The 21517-nt window shown below is 44.5% G+C and overlaps 2 protein-coding genes across 5 annotated transcripts in view; one reads left to right on the top strand and one right to left on the bottom strand.

Moving 5' to 3' along the window:
• chst11 (carbohydrate (chondroitin 4) sulfotransferase 11) overlaps window positions 1-1092 on the bottom strand; it is a 68227-nt gene extending 67135 nt beyond the window's left edge. Inside the window, exon 1 of one of the 2 annotated variants that reach the window (XM_040174337.2) lies at window positions 863-1092. In XM_040174337.2, the coding sequence (XP_040030271.2) occupies window positions 863-1088 (226 nt within the window). In that variant the 5' untranslated portion in view covers window positions 1089-1092. Of the gene's footprint in view, window positions 1-847 lie in introns of both variants that reach the window. The other variant, XM_040174336.2, reaches the window with a different exon arrangement.
• A 7572-nt stretch (window positions 1093-8664) lies between these two features.
• Window positions 8665-14299, top strand: nfyba (nuclear transcription factor Y, beta a). 3 transcript variants are annotated; one of them, XM_040174886.2, is made up of 7 exons: window positions 8665-8797; window positions 10093-10186; window positions 10276-10406; window positions 11551-11748; window positions 13025-13103; window positions 13631-13710; window positions 13800-14299. In XM_040174886.2, exons 2-7 carry the CDS (start codon window positions 10093-10095, stop codon window positions 13830-13832), a joined length of 615 nt encoding a protein of 204 aa, XP_040030820.1. In that variant the 5' UTR covers window positions 8665-8797; the 3' UTR covers window positions 13833-14299. The 3 variants fall into 3 exon arrangements, with proteins under 3 accessions (XP_040030820.1, XP_040030821.1, XP_077957243.1); XM_040174887.2 differs by having other exon boundaries at window positions 8790-9569; XM_078101117.1 differs by having other exon boundaries at window positions 8791-9084.
• The last annotated feature ends 7218 nt before the right edge of the window (window positions 14300-21517 follow it).

The following is a 21517-nucleotide window of genomic DNA, read 5'->3' as shown; positions in this document are numbered from 1 at the left end:
ATACGATTTTCACATCTATATGGTGCAACCTGCAAGGATCAGCGTTGCAGACTAATAAAGCAGATAAAGCATGACACAGACTGCCTCTATTCAGCCGCTGGAATTATTCTATTTCTGCTGATGGAAAGCGAATAGCAGGAATGAGTAGTTTTCCTTCTGTGCAGCGTACAGTAAACCTGTTGTACTGTCAGCATCACCGAGTCGACACCGCGCACTCCACCCTGCCGCGTCAGAACGCAGGGCTCTCTGCTTTTGGCGCACCAGGCACGCTGCTGTATCCCACATCCAGACCCACTCCGATCAGTTCAGTTAATATAATGGGTAAGAAAACTCTCCCCGCGGAACCCCCACCGGCATGGAGAGGACTTCTTTGTGGCGTGATGAATCATTAAACACGTCTCCAGGCGCGCACCGATTAGAGAGGACATTGGTCCTTAAGTTCTCCCCAGAGACGGTTCGTTTCCAGATTATGGACACCCAATTGATTTTCCCTCCTCAAGATGGGGAACAATCTATAAAACGCCCCACGCAGATTTTACCCACGGACCGATTCCCATCGCCGAACCACGTTTCCGGAGACAAAACAAATCTCCATGAATGCCACGCTCGCCTCCGCCGCGGAGAGAGAACTGCCCAACAAAAGCGCAACAAGACGATCGGGTCGGGATCAATGGTGCCTCATCGGCGGCGTGTCGTGCTCGGGCCGGATGATGGACGCGCTCACACGTGCGTCGTGTATGCGTTCCCTCCGTTAGTGTACAGCGCGGACAGATCCATATGTCAACATGCCATCTCATACATCACACACACACGCACAGTGAGAGAGGCGAGAGGAGGGAGGTCCTACCTGGTTGGAACATACTTTGGAAATAAAAGATGACCAGAATAAAGGATCCCAAACAAGTGGCGAATAGCATCCGGCATATCCGGCTCATCCTCAGCAGTTCGCTCAGAGTCTGTTTCATGGCGGGGCGCTGCTCGCTTTGTGCGGGGGGCTGAAGGGCCGGGAGGGTCTGTCGGAGGCTCCGGGGCTCTCTGGCTGCTGGTACTGATGAGGATTGTCCGCCGGTCGATTGAACTGAACGCATACAACGCGGAGCGTACCACTGCGCCGCCGGGGGGGGTGGGGCACGAGGAAATGAGCGCGTCCAGATGTGCTCTTCAGCGTCAAATGAATTAAGCCTGTTGATGACCGTATACAGTAGCTCTTCTTTTTTTTTAGAACAAATAGAATAGAACGTTTTACACATATTATAGAATAGGTCGCACGTCACGGACCGCGGGTTTACCCAGTAGAGTAAAAGTAAAACAGGTGAAGTACCTCAAACATGTACTTCAGTACAGTAGCTACTTGTAGTAACTTTCCACCACCTCTTGAATATTTCATCTTATGCTGCTTTAAGCCTTCCACTTCACTACATTCCTAACGGAGTATTTTCATTCATTCAGACACATCCAGGACGATAGACAATGACGCGACAAGAGACACACGGCTTAAATACACTAGGGAGGTGCAGGTGATTGGACACAGGTGGAAACGATCAGACAATCACAGGGGATGACAGGACAAGGCAGGAAGTGAAGTTACCCAGGGACACGAGTGGCAGAAAACTACAAAATAAGACAGGGCGTGAACCACACTGTGCCATAGTGTTATTAGTTACTGTTTGCTGTGTAAAAGAATTTGAGTTTGACAACGTTATAAAATAGGATGCCTTACAGAATGACACCCCACTTTTTAAAATGCATCGCTCATAAAGAGATACAAACCAAGCGGGAAGAGATTAAAAATGACGATAAAGAGATCTGAACAACGTAAAAAGACTCAAGGAGACACCGAGCTGCTACAAAGAGACTCACTAATGGCCATGAAGAGACATAAAACCTCTACACAGAGAAACTTAACAACTATGAAGGGATTAAAAATGACAACAAAAATACCAAGACTTGAGGGTTACACAAAACCACTAAAATTAGACCTAAAGGAGCCCAGGAAATATATAAAGGGATGTGTGCAAACAAAGAAGGGGGCCCGGGGGGATCTCGTAATCCACCCATGGTAGGACAAGTACTATTTAGAGTAGTGTAGCAGTGCTGGAACTGGATCTGTTGGTGATAGCAAACAGTTGCAGTATTGCAATAAAAACAATGGTATCATTTAGCTGTAATGTAGTAGAAGTGTTGTTGGTGGTACTCACAGTACAAGATATAATAATATATACAATAATATCAGTGGTACCAATAGCAGCAGCAGTAACAGAGGAAATATTAGTTGCAGATGTGCAGTAAAACTACAGCAACCTGTTGGTTCAACACGCATATGCGAGCTCCTGATTTCTCCATCTTGCTGCATCATTGAGCCGGCCTGCGTACAGCTGCAGGGACATCTGGTGGCGGATGTTAGCCTAACGTGTGCCGGCTTGAAGTAAGTGCCTGTTGTGTAGCTGTGGTTTTGGAGTTTTACCAACTCTTGAGAAAAATGTCTGTCTCTTTACCAGAAAATGTTCTACCATTACTGTGGGGGAAGGCGTCCATCAGTTTGCTTCTGATGATTCGGGCAAACACATCAGAAATATGGTTGTCTTAAAAAGATGAACTAGAAGTTACTAGCTATCCCATTTTATTAACATAAACACATCTAAAAAGGAAAAATCATCCCAATCATTTTACTTTTTTTGTAAATTTCTCTGAAGCAATTAAAAAAATTACGTATACGATAAAAACTATGAATAGACAAAAGAAAAATTCAATGTTTTTTTTCCTATACAGACCTTAAATGATGATTGCTGGGTAAAATGTATAATAATGTTGTCAAATGTCAAGCCCGTTTTTTATCACGTAACAATAATAAGTTGTGGCGCAAAATCTATCAAGACTAGCAAAATGAGCGATCTGCAAGCCGAGAGGTCAGTCGCACCTTTCATACGCAATAGTTCTAGTAAGAAAAGAGACCTTATAAGAGATCTATATATATCTATATAGAGACCTTTATAATTAGTAACTAATGAGCAGGGGACCCGTCCTAATTACAATGCTTTTTTGAATAGCGCCTTTTGTTTGTTTGCAGCAAAATCAATCGGAACTCAATCGTCTACTCATCAGCTGGCTGATGGATCTGGGATTTACTTTTGAACACCATCTCCAAAGCCCTGACACTACCAGGATCGGTGACTTCTATCTAACACTCCACTAAGTGCCTTATAATCAAATTTAGAAAATGAAAAGTATGAACCTTTTAATGTGCTCTGAGGTCGGCCGTTACAGAGATGGACTGTGGAGTTTATTAAATATTGTCCATGAATTATTCAGACGGGCAGCATTTGGAGCAGGAACTCATTTGAATCTGCTGCTCTGGCATCGACCCCAGACAGCAGAGCTTTTCCCAAGGACTCAACATGGTAATACCTGAAAACCTTCTTTCAAAAAAAGAGTGACGTCAAGAAAGGCCTTTTGGCTCCATATCATTGCGGGGACAGAGGCGTGGCTCAAATAGCCATTGCAGCACCGCTGCAGTCAGAAATATTGATTCTGGGTAGTAAGGTCTACTTGGTTCAATAGGGTGGTGTTTAAACTCTGCCCCGAATCCTCAATGTATGTGTGAGTGCCACTTGAGTCCCTGGTACTCCGTTCTCAAATGAGAGCCCAAATCTGAGGGACCAAGGTCCCGTCTGTCTTAGTGTAGCGCTGACTACTAAGTCATGGCTCCATACAATCTCGTTAACTCTGAGCCTTGTTCCAGATGGGGCTTTGCTAGGGGGATTTTGGGCCCCAGGGTCATTCCCAACCATGTGTTCCAAGGGCCTACATGTGTGAGTCAGAATCATTGTTATGTCAGCTGGAAGTCCCAAATTCTAGTCGGTTCTAGGCCAAGTCTCCTGACTGACTGACTCAAACTGAATTCAAGAAATGCCCCAACACATTTAAACCCACAAAAACAAAAGAGCCCATACTGAAGGCTAGATTTGATGGCTGCAGTATGATCTGCACACAGGGACTGAAGTGAGAACAGTAGAAATTAGCACAGTTACTATGAGCTTGGCAGAGTTGCGATTTTAAATGCAGTCATCTCGAGGGGCACCGACTCACTTGTTGGAAGAGCTAAAGAATATAACAAAAGGATGGCTGGCGTAATGTGGTGTCAACTAATCTACAATTGAAGGTAGTATGATCAAATATCTCCAGAGGGAAGAGAAAATAATCTCATTTCTCTATAGCTAATGTTCTGTGTATCACATTTATCAAAGTGTGTGGGGGCCTTAATGAATTTGGACATAACTATAACTACACAGTTGCCTCATTATATGATAAGAATCGGATATGATTACATAAAGATACCTTATTTTATGCAGTACTAGCGTACATCTCGAAATTTCTCAGTTCTTCTCCTCTCTTTGAATGCAGAAATGTCAAACTGAATGAATCACTTTCTAAGGCATCAACGGCGTCACCCTTGCTGTGTCAGTGTGCAGTGTCCTTTTTCATTTAACACAAACGACACAACGTGTTGCAGGGGAGTGACTCGTTGGCGTTGGTGCATCGCTATCGGACACTTTCCCTGCAAGATGTTGAGAATAACTTGATAATAACTCTTTCCAATGGTCCTGTTTGGTTTTGTAGGTCAGAGGTGTCAAATTAATTTGAGGTAAGGGGGCACATACTGCCCACTGATCTCCTGTGGGTAAAACTAGTACAATCCTCGGTGGGGGTCAGGCCAACGGGAGGGGGCGACGAGGGAAGGGGGGTCTGACACCTATGATGTATGTCATTACAGAGGCCGAAGTAGTAAATTGAGACTTTTCACGGTGTGGGCCGAAAAAACAAAACCATACGCTGAGAGATGCTGGAAGAGCTGAAGGGAACTGTAGAGTAGGCGAAAATGATCACCACAATATTTCACTTTACACATAGTTATTTGATTCAATGTTAATATTCAAATATTGAAAATTGCAGAATTAATAAATATTAAAAAAGGTCGGGAATGTGACAGATGACTTTCGTATAGCAAGATTTTTATTCCTGCAAGGAAGTTCCCACTGCGGTGCCCACTAGTAGCTGTGATTCGTTTTCATGTTGGATCCTCTTTGTTCCAGTATGTCAACGTGAGACCGACCACATGTCAACACAACAGCAGACACACTGCTGTAATCGCATTGTGAACAAAAAGCAATATCAGCTCTGATCAATTCCCTCGTTTTGCTCTCATCTACTGGTTGTGTCCAACATATGACAATAAAACAATAAAAAATATCGTCCCCATACACTTAAATGTGTAAAGTCTACTTAGAGGACCTCAGGCCTCTCTTACATAGAGACACGGGGCTGAATCTGATTGGATAAAAGCTCTGTTTAAAACAAGCTGCACTGGAAGCAGAGCAACAGAGGAAGACAGGAGCTGTGCAATGAGAAAATAAGATAATGAAAAAAACAGTTGTAATACACGTAGCAGTATATTAAAAAAGTGATTGATAAAATATGTATAACTTTGTGATTCTGGGGGAGCTGAGAAGGCTTAGATAAAGTAAACCCCAGTGTGTGTGTGTGTGTGTGTGTGTGTGTGTGTGTGTGTGTGTGTGTGTGTGTGTGTGTGTGTGTGTGTGTGTGTGTGTGTGTGTGTGTGTGCATGCTAATGAAGGCTACATCTGTCAGGCTTTGATACACACACTGTTCTTTCATGGGATTTGTTCACAGTAAGAAAAATGTAGAATATTGTATGTTATGTTATCCTCAAGTAGCTTTATTCTATTGCACAACATCACATATATAGTGTAACATTTTATTTGATTGGTATTCATAGAAGTTACACTAAATATGAGTTACTAACTCAGTAGTTCAGGTTGAAAGACTGGATGGATTTTTGTGTTTTAGGTGAGATTTTATCTTAGTTGTGTTGCTGCTTTTCGTTGCCACTGTTTTTTAAACAAAGTTAATATACCGGCTCCTTTGCGTTATTGGCTTCCTCTGTTGAGAAAGTGTTGAGGTTGTCTTTGCGACCAGTAGATCCTGTGGATCCTGGACGAGAGGCACGGATCGGATCACATTGAATCGGCACAAAAGAAAAAAGAGAGGAAATACTGCTTTTTTTTTGCTGCTGGGAGTAATTCCTGATCTTTGCTGATTATACTGGCAGATTTAGGTCCCTTTGTTTGATTAAAGCAGCTGCTCTACAAGGATCCAAAATATTGTTTGCCAACCACCCCCAAAATAAGTTAAACTGCTCTATTTTCCTCTCTCTATTTTCTATCAGAAAAACACAGTGTGTATATCACATAAACACATTGTGATAATTTTCAGAAGTATTACCACAAAATGTACCGTGTAAAAATAAACATTGTACAGAAAAAGGACTTCTGTGACTTGTTTTGTTAAACATTGACTTATTGGATTTATACACACAATTGTTTGGTATGTATGTTATATTTTTAGCATTAACATTATAATAGTCGAGTAAAGTACCATCAAAATTGTACTTTAGTACAGTATTGGAGTTTATTTCTGTCCCGGTGTGTGGGGGGATTAGGGGATGTAGGGCCATAATCCCTACAACAGTTGCCACTCATGAAACAACGTCCTGCTTGCAGGCCGCAGCACGCTCCACCTAACACAGACACAAGAAGCACTGCATAACAAAGGGACATGTCCGGCTTTTTAGTGTGACTGATCTCTGTCTCTACCTTGCTTAGTGATAGAGGAAGTCCACTCCACTAACGATCACATGGTTTTCTATCCTCCGTGCCCTCTTCTGTTGGTACCTGGGCAGCAGGTCACAGGGCAGGCTGCAAAAGGTCACAGGTCAGGCCGGCAGGACGACATCACGCAGTCAGGGGCCGTGGGTGAGTGTGAGGTTGGGAGAGGAGATCCGGGAGAGAGGGATGGTGATTTTAGCGATTGTGATTGCGGTCTGCTTATACTCTCACACGCGGGCTTTAACGTGGACTGTAATGTGCTGGCTGACCTGGTAAGGCATTGTTCTCTATCTCCGGTTACGCCCAGGTAATGAGGCCTGTCTCCTGACACGATGACAGTGTCTCTGCAGTCAGACGCCTCTTCCTCTCCTTCAGGTGCGAGGACGAGCACCACAACAAATCTGCTCTCTAAAAATACAAAACCAATCAAGAAATGTATGTTTTGCAATCGCCTAGCAGAGGCAGAGGGAGAGAAACGAGTGAATGAGAGCGTCGGAGGAGAAAGAGGCTAATGAAGTATTGAAACGGGTTAAGTTTTGTTCTTGTCAACAGTCCGGCTCCTGCTCCTTCATAGAACCCCCCCCATGGATTATCTGCATCACCATCAAGCCCATTAATATGGTAATCATGTGAGCTTCATTGTCCAGATTAGCGGTAATTATGAGGTGGAGTTGGTGGGGGTCCTCTTCCACTGAGGGAGGCTGGATGGATGCGGAGGAACTCATCACCAGAGAAGCTGTGAGCCGGACGGCCCAACAAAGACGCAGCTCATCTGTGTGACAACAACAAGGGACCCGTTCACATGTCCTCACGCTGACACGGTCATAGAGAAATACAAATTACCAAGTGGTCGTTAACTTTAACATGTGCAAAGGCACATTTTTAAATAAAATTATGATTAATGAGAAGAGAGGCTTTTTGGAACTATACTAAACTATTGATACATTTGTGTAAAGTATTTCTAAAAAAGGTAATATATATAGAGATAGTTTTCTCTTTTTCTATTAAACTTCTTTGTTTATTATTATTTTGTTATCATTTTACTTTATTTGTTTTTTGGACTGTTCATAATCATATTGTTAGCTTCGCTCATTATTGCTGTCGTTCTCTGAACACTAGGGCTGCAATAACCGTTTACTTTATATTATGTACTCTTTTTGGGAGAAATCCATACATTGTTTTGTCAGAAAAATGTCAGAAAATTGAGAAAACGGGCAAACATTGTTTCCTTAAGATCAAAGACACGTTCAAATGTCTTGTTTTGTCTGACATGGGGCCTTAACCCAAGCGTTTCATTCACCTTCCTATAAAACAACTATTAGCACCTATTACTTGAAAAGCTGGAATAGTGATTGATAGTTAATATTATAGTTGATTGATATACGGATGGAGGCTGCAGTCAATCACTTGTAAGTGTGTTCTCCTCTGCGGACTGCTGTTGTTTTGAGCCGTGTGTGCGATGCATGTCTGTCCGTGTTGCATTGTGGCTGATCAGCGTAAGTATGCTTATTGAAGATGAGCACCGGGCACCATCTTCATCCACAGATTCCAATGCGTTACTTACACAGCTCCCTCTGGTTAAACAGGTTTCTGAAGAATAAGAGGGTGAATGTTAGAACGTGTATGATCCGTTTTCTCAAAAAAACTGACGTCATTGAGTAAATTACTCATAAATAGACTTTCAGCGGATATTTTATTGTTCCATGAGGCACTTCAGAAGGTATAAGAGGTGCATTCCTGTACAGCCAAGAATGTAGGAATTATGTGAAATCAATAGATGGACCTAAAAACTAGGATCTGTTCGTAAATAATTAGCACTTTCTAAATGTACACATCCTTTTGTTTTGAAGTGTACTGACTATGTATTTGGCTTTCCATTTCCTTGACTGCAAAACTATTTTCCCAGTCACAAATAAACTTGTTTCTGCTGCTGAATTCACTTTAAACCTCTTAGGTAGGAGTTTGCAAGGTGTCCTTGAACGCAGCACGGCTCCCTAGCGGCGAGCAGCGGTAGTGCGGCCGTGGTTACGCGCTGGGACTGGTCCTTTCGCAGCCATTTTCTGTCCAACCAAACAGCCGTCTCAGGAAGGTAACCAACCAGGGCTTCATTGCAGGTTTGTGCCTGGCTCCGGCCAATGATTGCTAACCGATTTCTCGTTAGCTCGAATGGAAATGTCCGTCTCCGTCGGATTTTTTATTTGTTGTCTGAGTGAATGAGAGCTGCTCATCAGGAAGTATCCAGCGGGGAACCTTAATAAACGACTATTTGATTTTTGGGCCCGGCCACGTCCCGCTCAGATCTGTACGACAAAGAACAGGCCAACAGGCGCGAGTTGCAGTGAACGTACATTGCAAACGTATTCAAGGGGCGCTATGTACCCGACTAGGTTAACTACACCAGGTAGAGAGCCTTCTTCATTGTGCTCACCTCAAACCAGTTAGCGTTACCAGTCTTAAGAGGAGGGAACTGGCTAGCTAGCTAGTTTAATTCGCCTGGTATTAGCAAACGTTAGCTAAATATGTCAACGCGCGGCAGACACCGGCTAGTTAGCACACGAAAGCTAAACACAGACCTGGATACGTTAGCGTGTTGCTTACGTAAACGAACCCTTGCGTGCTACATCTGTGCCCTCGCACGGTTTCCCCCTGTAAGCGATGGAAACGACGGTGACGTGAGCTGACCCGAGGACCCGGTGTCGTGCAAATTGTATTTTCCAATTCACTCACGCGAGCCGGCAAACGCATTTCATCATGTTACGATTGCGCGTAACGCGAAGGAGGAGAGGCGGAGCTCCAGCAACCTTCGGTCAACATCTAAGAATACATCTGGCCTTAAAAAGAAGCGGTTACACGTCAAACGGTATCCGGAGCCTTTAAAACGGAAAGGTACGACGTTAACGTGAATGTAACATCTGGCGTTGTTCCAGACAAGAGTTTCTCAATGTGCGATCATGTGCGATGGTTCACTCCGAGACAAAGCAAAGCGCGCCATGGGGGGATTTTCATTCATGCCTTTCACGATTCGTTCGATATATAAGAATCATTGTCTGTTTCATATCAATCAATTAACTTTGAGCAAACGTACAGATAAAAGCAGGGCAAGTCTCGTGCTCTTTCTGTGCCTGAATTAACCACAGACCTAAAAACCAATGAAAGATTGAGATACATACAAAGTGATTGTTGGAATATGACAAAGAAAATACTCACATTTGAGATGCTGAACACAAATAGACACTAAGCTACAGAGAAAACCTTTAATAAAACAGCATGGAATTTTATTCCAAAGGAGGCCATCTGCTCCTTGGTGACTTTGCGTCGGAAACAACGTAAATCACACTTTTGAGTTTGTTGGTGTGAAGTTAATGATGTGGTCATAGCTCCAGATGTGACCTTTGTGTTTGTGCCACAGATGGACGGAGACAGCTCGACCACCGACGCCTCCCAGCTGGGCATCAGCGGAGAGTTTGTGGCATCCGGTCAATACGTCTTCCAGTCCCAAGACGGTGAGGAGCCGGCCCAGAGTGTGGCCCGCCGGAGAGCTGGGGTCACGGGCCGCTCATTCTAACCCCCGTGTCGTGTTTGTTCGCCCCAGATGACGGAGAGGAGAATCTGAATGACCACGACGATGGCGGCATCAAGGAGAACTTCAGGGAGCAGGACATCTATCTCCCCATTGCCAACGTGGCTCGCATCATGAAGAACGCTGTTCCTCAAACTGGAAAGGTGTGTGTGTGTGTGTGTGTGTGTGTGTGTGTGTGTGTGTGGGGCAGGGACAATCACAGATTCTTGTAAAAGAATGAGTTATAAGTGCATCACAGCCCAGTTGATGAGCCTTTTTAAAAGACCATGCTAGACAATAATTGGCTTCCAAACGCATTGTGATGCCCTGACTAACAGCTGGTGATAATGGCTGTAAAAATGCTTGATCTAAAATAACAACATTGTTAGACCTTTAATTTTTGCCTACAAGAAAAACTACCCGCGGGGTCTTTAAGGTGAACGCTAACTATCCTTCTCTAGCTGATAAATATGAAAACATCACTATCTCAAATGAGCAGCAACGGCAGTGTAAAAGAACCTAGAATGAAGACAGGGCGGTATGGCCGAGATCGCTTGTTAGCGTGTTAGTTGTTGTGGCTGCTAGTGTTGCCACCAGAGGCAATACCAGCGGCTCGACAAACTTTGCCATAAATTGTTTCTACTTTACGTTGGAATTTTCCAACCCTAACATCTCAAGTTGTGTTGTTGTTGTGCTGCATCTCTGTTCTCTCGTTGTTCCTCCTGCATCGCTCTTTACTGCTTTAATGTAAAGCTGTTGTGTTGTGGTGTTTTACCCCGCTAGTTTTGGAGTGTTAGATGTTGTTATAAAGTCATAACCACGACTCGTAGACGTAGGACGAGTAGCTCCTGGTGATGAGCGGTGAACATTTTGCTGCCTGCCGAAGAGCAACAAGTCTGTTTTCTGTAGAAATGAGGCAAACAGCTAATGTTAGCACTTCTCTGAACACAGCTTGCCTCCTTGAGCTCAATATGCATTTAACAGTCCTGATCAGGCTCAACGTGGTCCGTCCGTGTAGCTCTTCAGGCGCCTGAAGTGGTTCTGTTTCCACTGAGACTCAGACCTAAGTCAGGTGTCTGTGATTAAAGACCACAACTGGGCAACTTGAAAACGTATTCCATCTCCCATTCAAGCGGGAGATTTACTTTCAAAGGTTTAGTTTGTTTCGGCGACAGGGAAGCACTCTGTTCAAGCCCCAGACGCTGCAGGGGAACTGACCGTATTACTAACAAATGGCCTGATGCTGCTTCCTGAGTGACAGAAGTTGGTCCTCAGTTTTTTTTTTAACTCTGTTCCCGTTTCCCACAGATTGCCAAAGATGCCAAGGAGTGCGTGCAGGAGTGCGTGAGCGAGTTTATCAGCTTCATCACGTCGGAGGCGAGCGAGCGCTGCCACCAGGAGAAGAGGAAGACCATCAACGGGGAGGACATCCTGTTCGCCATGTCCACGCTGGGCTTCGACATGTACGTGGAGCCCCTGAAACTCTACCTGCAAAAGTTCAGAGAGGTAAGACACAAAGAGAAGAAGCAGGCCCGGGTGCACTGCGATGGGCCCACCAGTGACCTTATGTTGTCATCTGGTCAAGAGTGAACATTTTCAGTTCAGAATCACGGTAGTGATCCCAGCTAGTGACCGGAGAGCAGGATCGGCAATACAAGCAGCAGAAGTGAGCCTCTCAGTTGAGCGGCTCAGCTCTTGCTCAGCAATAGGGGAGAGGACTTCACACAGAAGTGTTCCAGTCACATCCAACTGGTAAGCGGCCCTGGGGGTCGACCCAGGACAGGCTGGAGGAACTATATATGTGGTCTTGGACCGTCTCCGGGTCTCCAGGTTGCTAAAGAGAGGGACGTCTCTATTTTAGCCCGCTGCCAGGCAAGCATTGGATGAAGCTGTTATTCTCTTTCCCTATTGAGCCGTTAGCTCTGATGCTCTCTCGTTTGTGTTGTGGTTCATGGCTCAGGTTATCTACTCCCCATTGTGACCGAATCACTACCATCAATCACATTGTTCCATAGTAGGATTAAACATGCTCATAGTGTAGTATAGTTTTGCAATGCTCAGAATGCCACCCGGTGTTGTTTTGAAACCAAATCCCATGAGAAAATGATTACATAATGAGAATTTTTTCACCAAATAAATAACTAATAATGCAAATCTAAACAAGCGCAACTGTTCCATCTACACCAATGGTTCTCATCTGGTCTGGCTCCGGGACATCACCCCTTTAATGACGAGCCGCGACCCAAATCGAGGAACATTCTCAACTTCTCAAATTATTTAATGAAAATATGGTGCAGTTTGAACCTGAGGTAGTATGGAGACAGAATGCGTATGCCAACACAAAAACATGTTTAATGAAAAAACAAAACAGCCAGCTGCTAATTCTAATTTGTATTTTCCCAGGCAAAGGCCCGCGACCCATTAAAAACGGGTTCGCGACCCACCAGTTGAGAATCACTGATCTACACATTTTTTCCCTTCCCATTGTAACTAAAAGCAGCCCAGCTGCTACAGACAAAGCGGCAAGCAGATGGGTTGCCAGATGTGTTAGACGCGTCAACAAGAACATGGGTGATGTCACTCCTTGTGTTGAACTGTTGAATCAGTTTGATTATCACACACCGTTTGTAATTTCCTCTACTGAAGATGTATTTTTTCATTAGCGCCGCAGCCTGACAATGGAATCGGCTCATTTATTAGTCAACCCAACGCTCTCGTTTGGTTCCAGATGGCGCTGTGCTCACATCTGTAATGTCTTCTGCTTCTCCTGTGGTTGTTCCAGGCCATGAAGGGGGAGAAGGGGATTCCAGGAGTGCCGGGGGGAGACGGCCTGGGAGACGAGCTCACGGAAGATAACTTCAGTAAGTTTATACAGCTTGTCCTCACGTTGGACTTTGTTTAATCTCCTGACATGAATTTATTTCCTCACGTTATTACATTGTGGTAAATGATAATAGCATTGTAAGCGGCGATGGAGGTGTCGGGCTCCACTCATAGCCCCCATGTTGTTATATACTAGGCATTAAGTAAGAGCTTGTTGGTTTGTTAGTATTTGGCGTGATCTCACATTCATTCAATACAGTCAGTCAATAATAAATAAACAAAAATGAAACGGAATATATTTAAATCAATTTTAAATTAGCTTTTTTTTGTCTTCAAAGTGTATTCAATTTAAATTGAATATATAATTAGTGTTTTTAATACTTCTTCAACGACCAATCCCATTTCACAATGCCACTCTGTATTCAGATTAAGAATCACGCTGGTACCTGCATCAAAGGGCAAAACAGATAAACTATATAGAGACCTTATCAATAATCCGAGTGCGTTCTGTTCTCCGTGTCCTGAAGTCCCGTCTCTTTAACGTACACCTTTCTGCCCCCATCAGCCAACCCACTGCCAGCTGGGATCATCACAGCGGATGGTCAGCAGCAGAACGTCATGGTGTACACCACCTCATATCAACAGGTACAGCCACACACAACCAGACCAGATGGTACATTTTTGGGGGGTAATCTGCTCCAGTGCCCACCTAAACGTTTGCGTCTGTGTTGCAGATCCCCACCGTGCAGCAGATCCAGTTTTCATGACAAGGCCTTACCCCTAAACACATGGCCCGATGACCTCTGATCCCGCCACGGGGCAATGGTCATCAGAGGGACAGGGCGGGAAGGAGGGGGGGTTGCAGAAACCCCCATGTACAGAGAAATCACTTCCTGTTTAGTAGAAAGTGTAGTTCCTAGTTGTGAGGTACCAAATGTTTTGGAGTGCATCCAAACCATCTTGGAAGAATCAAGGCTTTATTTTAAAGGCTAGTCTTATTAGTGGTCGAATAGGTTGTTATTTTTCTGTGCGTGTGTTGATGTGTTTGCTTTTATGCATTTCTTTCTTTTGGGGTGGGGGGGTAGTAATGGGAAGTGTTGTACTGGATGTTTATTTTGGAACACAATCTGTTTTGGACGGAGAGCAGGCCCGTTACTGTCTCTTTTGTAAGTTAACACAATGTACCATGTGCTTTAATGCTATGTAAATCCTTTGAATAAAAATTCAACAGTGATGTTTTAAATGTCCCATTTACACTCCCTGGCCACTTTATTAGATCCACCATATAATTTCTCATTCTCACTTCTACAAGAGCAGAGGAGTTGTCCCCTACTGGTCAGGACAGTGAATTGTAGGTAAGTAAATTTGAACTTGTCTTCACTCCCAGAACAGGAAGTGTGACTAACTGGCTGACAAATACAGCAAAACCACTCTAAATCAACACTGCAGATCTTTATATGGGCGTGACGTTAGAAATCCTAACGGGCTGCAGCTCACTTCTTTATTGGCTGGTGAGTGATTGGATTCTGCTCTGGGACATCAGCTTATCTGATTTATGGGAAAATAGTTTTGCATTGTTCTTATTGTAGTCAGTCAGTCTTGATGAGCTAAATACCTTGATGTACACGTAATTCAAATGTAAAATGCCAAAATTTCCTGTGGGTGCCCCCACCTTGGAGGCCCCCGAGCTAGAAATAGTTTCCGTCGGGCCCACGCCCATGCTGCTCATTTCCTCCTATAGAAGCCCTCAGGCTTTTTCTTCGGGAAGCTTCCTTTCCTCCTCCTGGCTGTTTCCTGAGACGCGACACCCCCCTGACTCTACGAATAAACAGCACACTCCAGTGTCCCACGTCCATCGGCGGGGACAGGCGCTCAGACACACACTCTCCCATCAGACTGGAAGCACATCGATCTTCCGTCTGAGGAGGTGCTCCCAAACAAAGGCGAGCACGCATCGCAGCCTCCTCCCTTTCCCTTTCCTCCCTGTCTACGGTTCTACCCATTTGTCTGTTCATTGTCCCCCCCCCTCCATCCAGCCCTCCCTTTGTTGGCTTTAAGACACTATAAATAACAGCACATCTCGTAAGACTGAAACCTAACGTCACACTGTGAAAGCGTTTACGTTCGACGCCAAAAACACGGACAGGCCGTGGTGGGGTCCTTTCAATCACAAGGTCGCCCCGACCAGGCGTGTGCTGCCTGGTCGGCCACTTCATCAACGCCTCAGCTGCTTGGGCCAAGTGGTGCAACGCCAGGCCACCTGCTCAACGGGGACAATGTGCGTCTATAAAATGCAAGGAGAACTCGACGCACGTGAAGACCAAAGCAAGGCGGGGGTTTTGCAGAGTTTTTCGCTGGGCTTTTTGTCTACTGCTCTAGAGCAAGTAAGTAAGTAAGAAGATCTGGAATCATTTTTCAGATATACCGTATGGTGAGAGGGCCGGTGTCTGTATTTGAGCCTTATGCTTCACGTGAAAGCGGATTAACTGTTTTATTTAGCAAGAGCAACGGAGAGAGATATGACCCTGATCGGACATGTTGAAGGGAGCAGGTTCCTCTCACAAAAGGATCCAAAGCTTTGACATCAATTCACCTGTTCAAAAGAAAGCGTCACTGACGTTTGCCAGAGAAAAGGGTACGTTGGAGATGACCTCGGAGAGATTTCTTCTCCCAAAAACAGAGGCGTATTTGTCGGGTGAGCATCTGCGGTGGATCTCTCCGACAGTTCGCGGTGTCAGTCAGAGATGTAGCCACATAGCAGCACCTCCAGATAAGTCAGTGCTCGCCGGGTCCTTTCCCTGGCAGATAATGGTGTCTGTCTGTCTGCCCGACCCCCTGCTGTCGCCGACTGCTCCGACGTTCCAATATCTTCCTCTCTTTGCGTCTGGAGAATGTTCCTCCAGGTCACACACACACACACACACACACACACACACACCCACACACACACCATCCACCCACCCACTCCTTTCCCTCCCGTCACCTCCTTCTTCCCTTTTAACCTTTGACCCTCGTCTTCACCGTACATCGCGGCGCATGTGGGCCGAAGGAAGGAGGGAGGCAACAACAAAGCTTTGACAGTCAAAGCAGAGGAAAGAGCAGCAAGCTTTCCCCAAATGTCTTTCAGAAACACACACTCACACATGCGCACACATACTGTACTCCAGATGCAGTTCCACTTGGTACCAGGCTTCTGATAACAAGGTGTGGAGTGTTCTGCGTCCTATCGTTACTCTCATGTAGGGCCTCTCCTCCCACACCCACGTGCTGTGGAGATCAGTACACCCTTCTTCCGATGACGGATTTGAAATTCTCACTTCAGCCGTTGGCCTGTTAGACATCGCACAGAGCGGCAGGGAGAGAAACGGGGGCAAAGCGCTCTTGTGTTCACACAACAAGGTAGACAGACTATGTTTACACGGCCATGGTGGATTGGAACCTGTCTGCATGTCCAGGCCCAAAAGAGGCAGGTCTAAGAGAGCAGTTGAGCCAATTACTGATTTTTTTTAAAAACGACAAAAAAGAGTGACAGTTAATTTCAGCTTTTCTGAAATAGACTCAGCCTGGCCCCAGGCTGGGCTCGTCTGGCGAGGCGCCGTTTGAACAAAATGGCAATGGCACTAGCAGTAAGCTTCCACGAAGACCCAACCAGAACTCTGTAAAATCTCTCCTCCAAGGCCCGTTTGAGAGAATAACTAGCTGGATGCTTACGCCTTATTTTGCTTTCCACGCTCGCTTTTCAAATCAACCGGGACGGAATCCAGCATGAACAGATACGTGAGTAAGAGACGTGAAGCACTTGTCGTTCCACTTCAGCCAACTCTGGTTTGGTGGAAATAAACCCTTAAATTGGCGCCTTAGGTGTATAAATATTAGGAGGAGTGAGATGTGGGTCAGGCTCAGAGAAGCAGTGAAAGGAACTCTCAACCCAGAATATTTTGGCACTTAATGGATAAAAGGTTTGTTTTGACCAAACTGGATCTGGTGAGTGAGTAACCATGACGGGTTTGTTTAAGGGGCTTATCTGTTTGTACCGTGTAACTCACTTTATTCAGTAATCAATTGATTGATTTGGTCAATGTAGTTCTGTGTATTTAGTCCTTTACAATGCAGTATATCCCTCTTCAATCATCATGTAAGTCACATAATAGTCCGTGGCTTTCGGTGGCAATAATACACATGTGATCTGTAGAAATGCTCACTGGGATCCGTCAAGTCTTAACAAGGAGACGAGAAAACGTTCACTCATGTTCCAGACCGTCAACCACAGTAACTCTGCTCAGAGCTGATAAAAAGAAAAGCACTAAATAATCAGGGGGGATTAGAATCTTATCTCTGTGTGATTGGTACCACGTCTCAAGGGAATTTCAGAGAGCTGAGATGCTCTGGGAGAGAAGCTGCAAGGAGCCCCGAGGTGGGAGGTTTGAGCCGGGAGGGGAACCACATGGGGGAGAGATGTGTGAGGGGAATGCCATGTGGAGGAGTGTGTGTGTGTGTGTGTGTGTGTGTGTCGGGGTTCTTGCAGCGCAAAGAGGTGCTGAGGAGGTTACTGGTGAGGAGTTGGGGGGGTACAAGAAAGAATGCACTCCACATTCTTGTAACAAGAATGTGGAGACAAGAATTTGTCTACAACAAAATTCTAATCTAGATACATAAAAAAAATAAAAATAAATGTTCAGTTACATTTTTGAACTCAACTCATTTCGCCAGTTAAAAGAGAGAGATTAAAAGGTTAAAAGAGATTGTTTTTTCTTTTCACAGTGACTACTCTATACGGGGGTCAGGCTGATACCTAATCAATTAGACAATCATCTTTTAGTCGTTTGACTGATTTATTAACTGCATTAAAAACGTTTTCACTTGGAAACTATTTTTCAGTTTGTATTTTGCAGTCTATTTTTTTTCCCAGCAGGTATACTGTAGGTTCTGGTGTCGGTGGCGCATGGAGTAGAGAGGGTGCACCGGGAGCGGCAAGGTTGGCGGTTCTCCATGCCTCATGTCAAAGTGACACCCGACCCCTAACTGCTCCCCGGGTTATAAAACCATAGGTTACTTTGGATGAAAGAATCAGCTAAATGACATGTGATCTAGGCGTTAGCCTTCAGAAGTCAAACGCCAGACACAAAGTTGATGTGATCAGCAGTTCGTGAGGGGCATGAAGTCCACATCAAAGTAGAAAAAGAGCATACTCCCTAAGAACAATGACAAAGAAACAAATACCCACATCCAGGAAGCTCTGGGACACATCCACCCCCCCCCCCCCCTCCACCTCCTCCTCCTCCACACACACAACACTCCCTGTCTGTCATTATCGCACTGATCTTGGACTTAACTGGCCTGATGAGGTGAGTCGTCCAGGCCACACAGAAGGAATGGAGGGTGAAATCTAGAGCCACTATGACGTCCCTCCTACGGGCCGCAGGCATGTTGATCAGTGTAAATGCAAACCAGGCGACTTCAGTTCTGCGTTCATAAAATGATGAACAGAAATAAAGGCGTGTGGTAAGTGAGGGCACTAATACCGTTACCTCTACATGTATTCAGCATTTTGCTTAATGTAATGCCCTCCTAATTGTCATCACGCGGGGGCTCGCTAACATGTAGTGGATTCAAACACTAGTCTGGGTTAGGCTGAGGGCAGGATCACGGTTTTGCAGTCAATATGTTTGCTTATTATGAATTATTATATCCAAGTTAGTCAGCGTTAAGAAGTTGACATTTGGTTTCAATCGGTACACAAACATCAATCTCCTGTGTGAAGGTCCTGTGTTTGTTCACGCTGTTCTTACACACTGCTTTTAGCAGAAGAAAGTAATAAACTAATATACTTATAGCTTATAGTGGATCAAAATAAGCGCTAGCAGTCCCCCGGCTCACATGTCCGCGTATTTAACTGCCAGTTTATTCCTATTTATTTACCATTTAAAGTTATACCGTGTCGGTCATAGACATTAATATTATACTGTGACTATGCAACAGAACCAACATACTTAAACATTATGAGGTCAAGTACGTGTGTTTGTACCTGTATATTAGCTTATATTACTATATTAACAAACTTAACAAACGTTAGTAAAATAATAATCATATTATTTGCGAATATTACAGCCTGTGTCAAAACACTTCATTCTTTTGGATATCTTTGCTCATATAAAACATTTAAATGTTTCTTTGATTATATATATTTTTTAAAAGAAGGGATATCATTTTAGAAAAAGGACGTGAACATCAATAATAATAATAAATTAGAGCAACTAGTTCTCATCCCCTGTGCCATGCGTTAGCTCTTCCACGTGCTCTCCACATTGTTTCTGTGTTTGTGCTTTATACAGCTGTAATTCTTACATAACCCACGTAAGCCCTTTGGATGTAATCCCCACCATTGCTTGAGCCCGGAGAGGCAGCTAACGGGGCTAACGGGGCTAACAGCGCTAACAGCGTTAACGGCGCTGTGTATTTTAACCTGCGGGAACCGGAGCCTGTGCTTCCATCAACAGGCCTGTGGTCTACCTGCTTATACTGTGAATGCTGTGTGGGAATTTTGGTCATTTACTTATTTATTAAGTAACTCGTGTATGCCACTTCCTTCCACACTAAACCAAACCACAATATTTTGTGGTTCTGTTTGTACGTTAATGCACGTAAAACATAGACTGAACTTTGCGTTACATCAATCTACAACTGGACAGATGGAGGGTACGTAGATCTGTTTGACGCATCCCATCCCCCCTGTCCTCCTCCCTACGCCGACCTTGTGGCTCCTTACAGTTTAAGTGACCTGACGTCCGTACAGCGTCATGATGAACACATAGCATTGAATTATAGGGATTTGACTAAAGGATGCATTCATTATCAGCGATAGATTTTGGGAGGATCACAGGAATGAGGTTGTGGTATCGAATGTAATGAGCAAACAAGTCTGTTGGTCAGAAATCTCCCACTCCGCCATGCAACACAAAAATACATCACACAATCCATGCACAACAATCCCAATCCACGTGTACACACACAGTTCACAGCGAGAACCTTTGGGGTATGTTTTTGGAGATCTACTAATGTCTCTAAAGCTAGTTATTAACGACTCCTAACATTTCCAGTGGCAGGAAACACCAAAGAAAACCTCCACACCCCTGATTGTATCTTTATTTATTTCCCAGACCTCCCATCAGCATTAACTGGAGCTTGCATGACGTCCCCAAGCTCTCACTGCCAGTCAGATGATTACAAAGTCTCCTCTAAAAAAATGTTTCAAATGTTTGTTGTTGTTGGTGCATTTAGCATTCAGAGTCCGTTTGAGATTCAGTCCACCTCTCAGTCAATGGAGATCTGGAGCGAAATGAAAGGAGGCAAGCAGAAGAGCCCTGAAAAGCCATTCCTGGGACATTTGTGAATATCCGTTGTCATGGCTACAAGCGACTGAGTCAACTCTGTGGTTCCTGCGGCGCAGCAATCTGAAGGAACGTCCGGACTTTAATCCAAAAGCCAAAAGTAACACACAGTGCCAGCTGGACCAATGTGCCCATTTCTGAAGTAAATTAAACTGTCATTGTGGGTTAATGGAGAAGGAATACATTGTTATTCAGCATTTCATCGATGCCAGCAATAGAAGAGGGACGACTTGGAATACTTCTGCTAACGTATCCGTTTCTCATGCAGTTGAATAAGGAACACTTCTTTGACGCCGACCTGTATTTTTGTTGTCCAATAAAAAATAATAATATATATATTTTTTAAAGAGAGAGGCCTCAAGCTGACATGTGAGAACAGTATTCACCCACACTAAAACAGCTGGACCACAGCTACATCTTTTCTTCCTCGTCCTTGTGATATTACTTTATGTCATGATAGTTCCACTTGATGAGCCTGTGACGGCCCACAGGAAGTAAACACCATCATTAGAGGGTGTCCTCCTCCTGGAAATGTGACCACTCAGACCCCCCGCACCCACCCCCCGCGGGAGGCTTTGAAGTTCATTTGGCGTAGTGGCCAAATGGAGGAAGCCAAACTTACAGATCCTTCATTTGATACTTTTGGGCCCAAAACTACTTTCCCCCTTAGAATTACTTGGGAATTACATTTAATGAATTTTCCCTTTCAAACTATTTAATCACCCTTATTTAAATCATCAGAACAAATGCACTTATTTCCTAATCCAGTGGGATGTGAGGTTAAAGGAAACGCTGGTGCGTCCTCTCTATGGGCCCATAGATGTGAAACAAAAGTTATTTTTACGTCGGAAAACAAACTTTTTGGGGCCTTCACGCGCCACTTTGAACAACTTTTAAAACAATTTCTATTTTCTTCTTGCATCCATGTTCTGCACTCATCTGCCCTCCTGCAATCTTGTGTTTGGAGCAACGCATCCTCCATGTCAGCATAAATAGGGCCGCTGTGTATGCACACTTTGTATGGCTGAGGCTTTATTTTGTGTTTTACATTGTGACAGAAGTCC

Source organism: Gasterosteus aculeatus, chromosome 4, assembly GCF_964276395.1.
Source record: "Gasterosteus aculeatus chromosome 4, fGasAcu3.hap1.1, whole genome shotgun sequence".
In the NCBI taxonomy this organism is placed as follows: Eukaryota; Metazoa; Chordata; class Actinopteri; order Perciformes; family Gasterosteidae; genus Gasterosteus; species Gasterosteus aculeatus.
This window is presented reverse-complemented; position numbering and strand designations above follow the sequence as displayed.

What these genes read in the sequence shown, in the direction of transcription:
- nfyba (XM_040174886.2), top strand. Translation starts at nt 10,093, where the DNA reads ATGGACGGAGACAGCTCGACCACCGACGCCTCCCAGCTGGGCATCAGC. An exon ending in CTGTTCCTCAAACTGGAAAG is followed by an intron (nt 10,407 to 11,550) that starts GTGTGTGTGTGT and finishes CGTTTCCCACAG; the next exon opens with ATTGCCAAAGATGCCAAGGA. An exon ending in ACACCACCTCATATCAACAG is followed by an intron (nt 13,711 to 13,799) that starts GTACAGCCACAC and finishes TCTGTGTTGCAG; the next exon opens with ATCCCCACCGTGCAGCAGAT.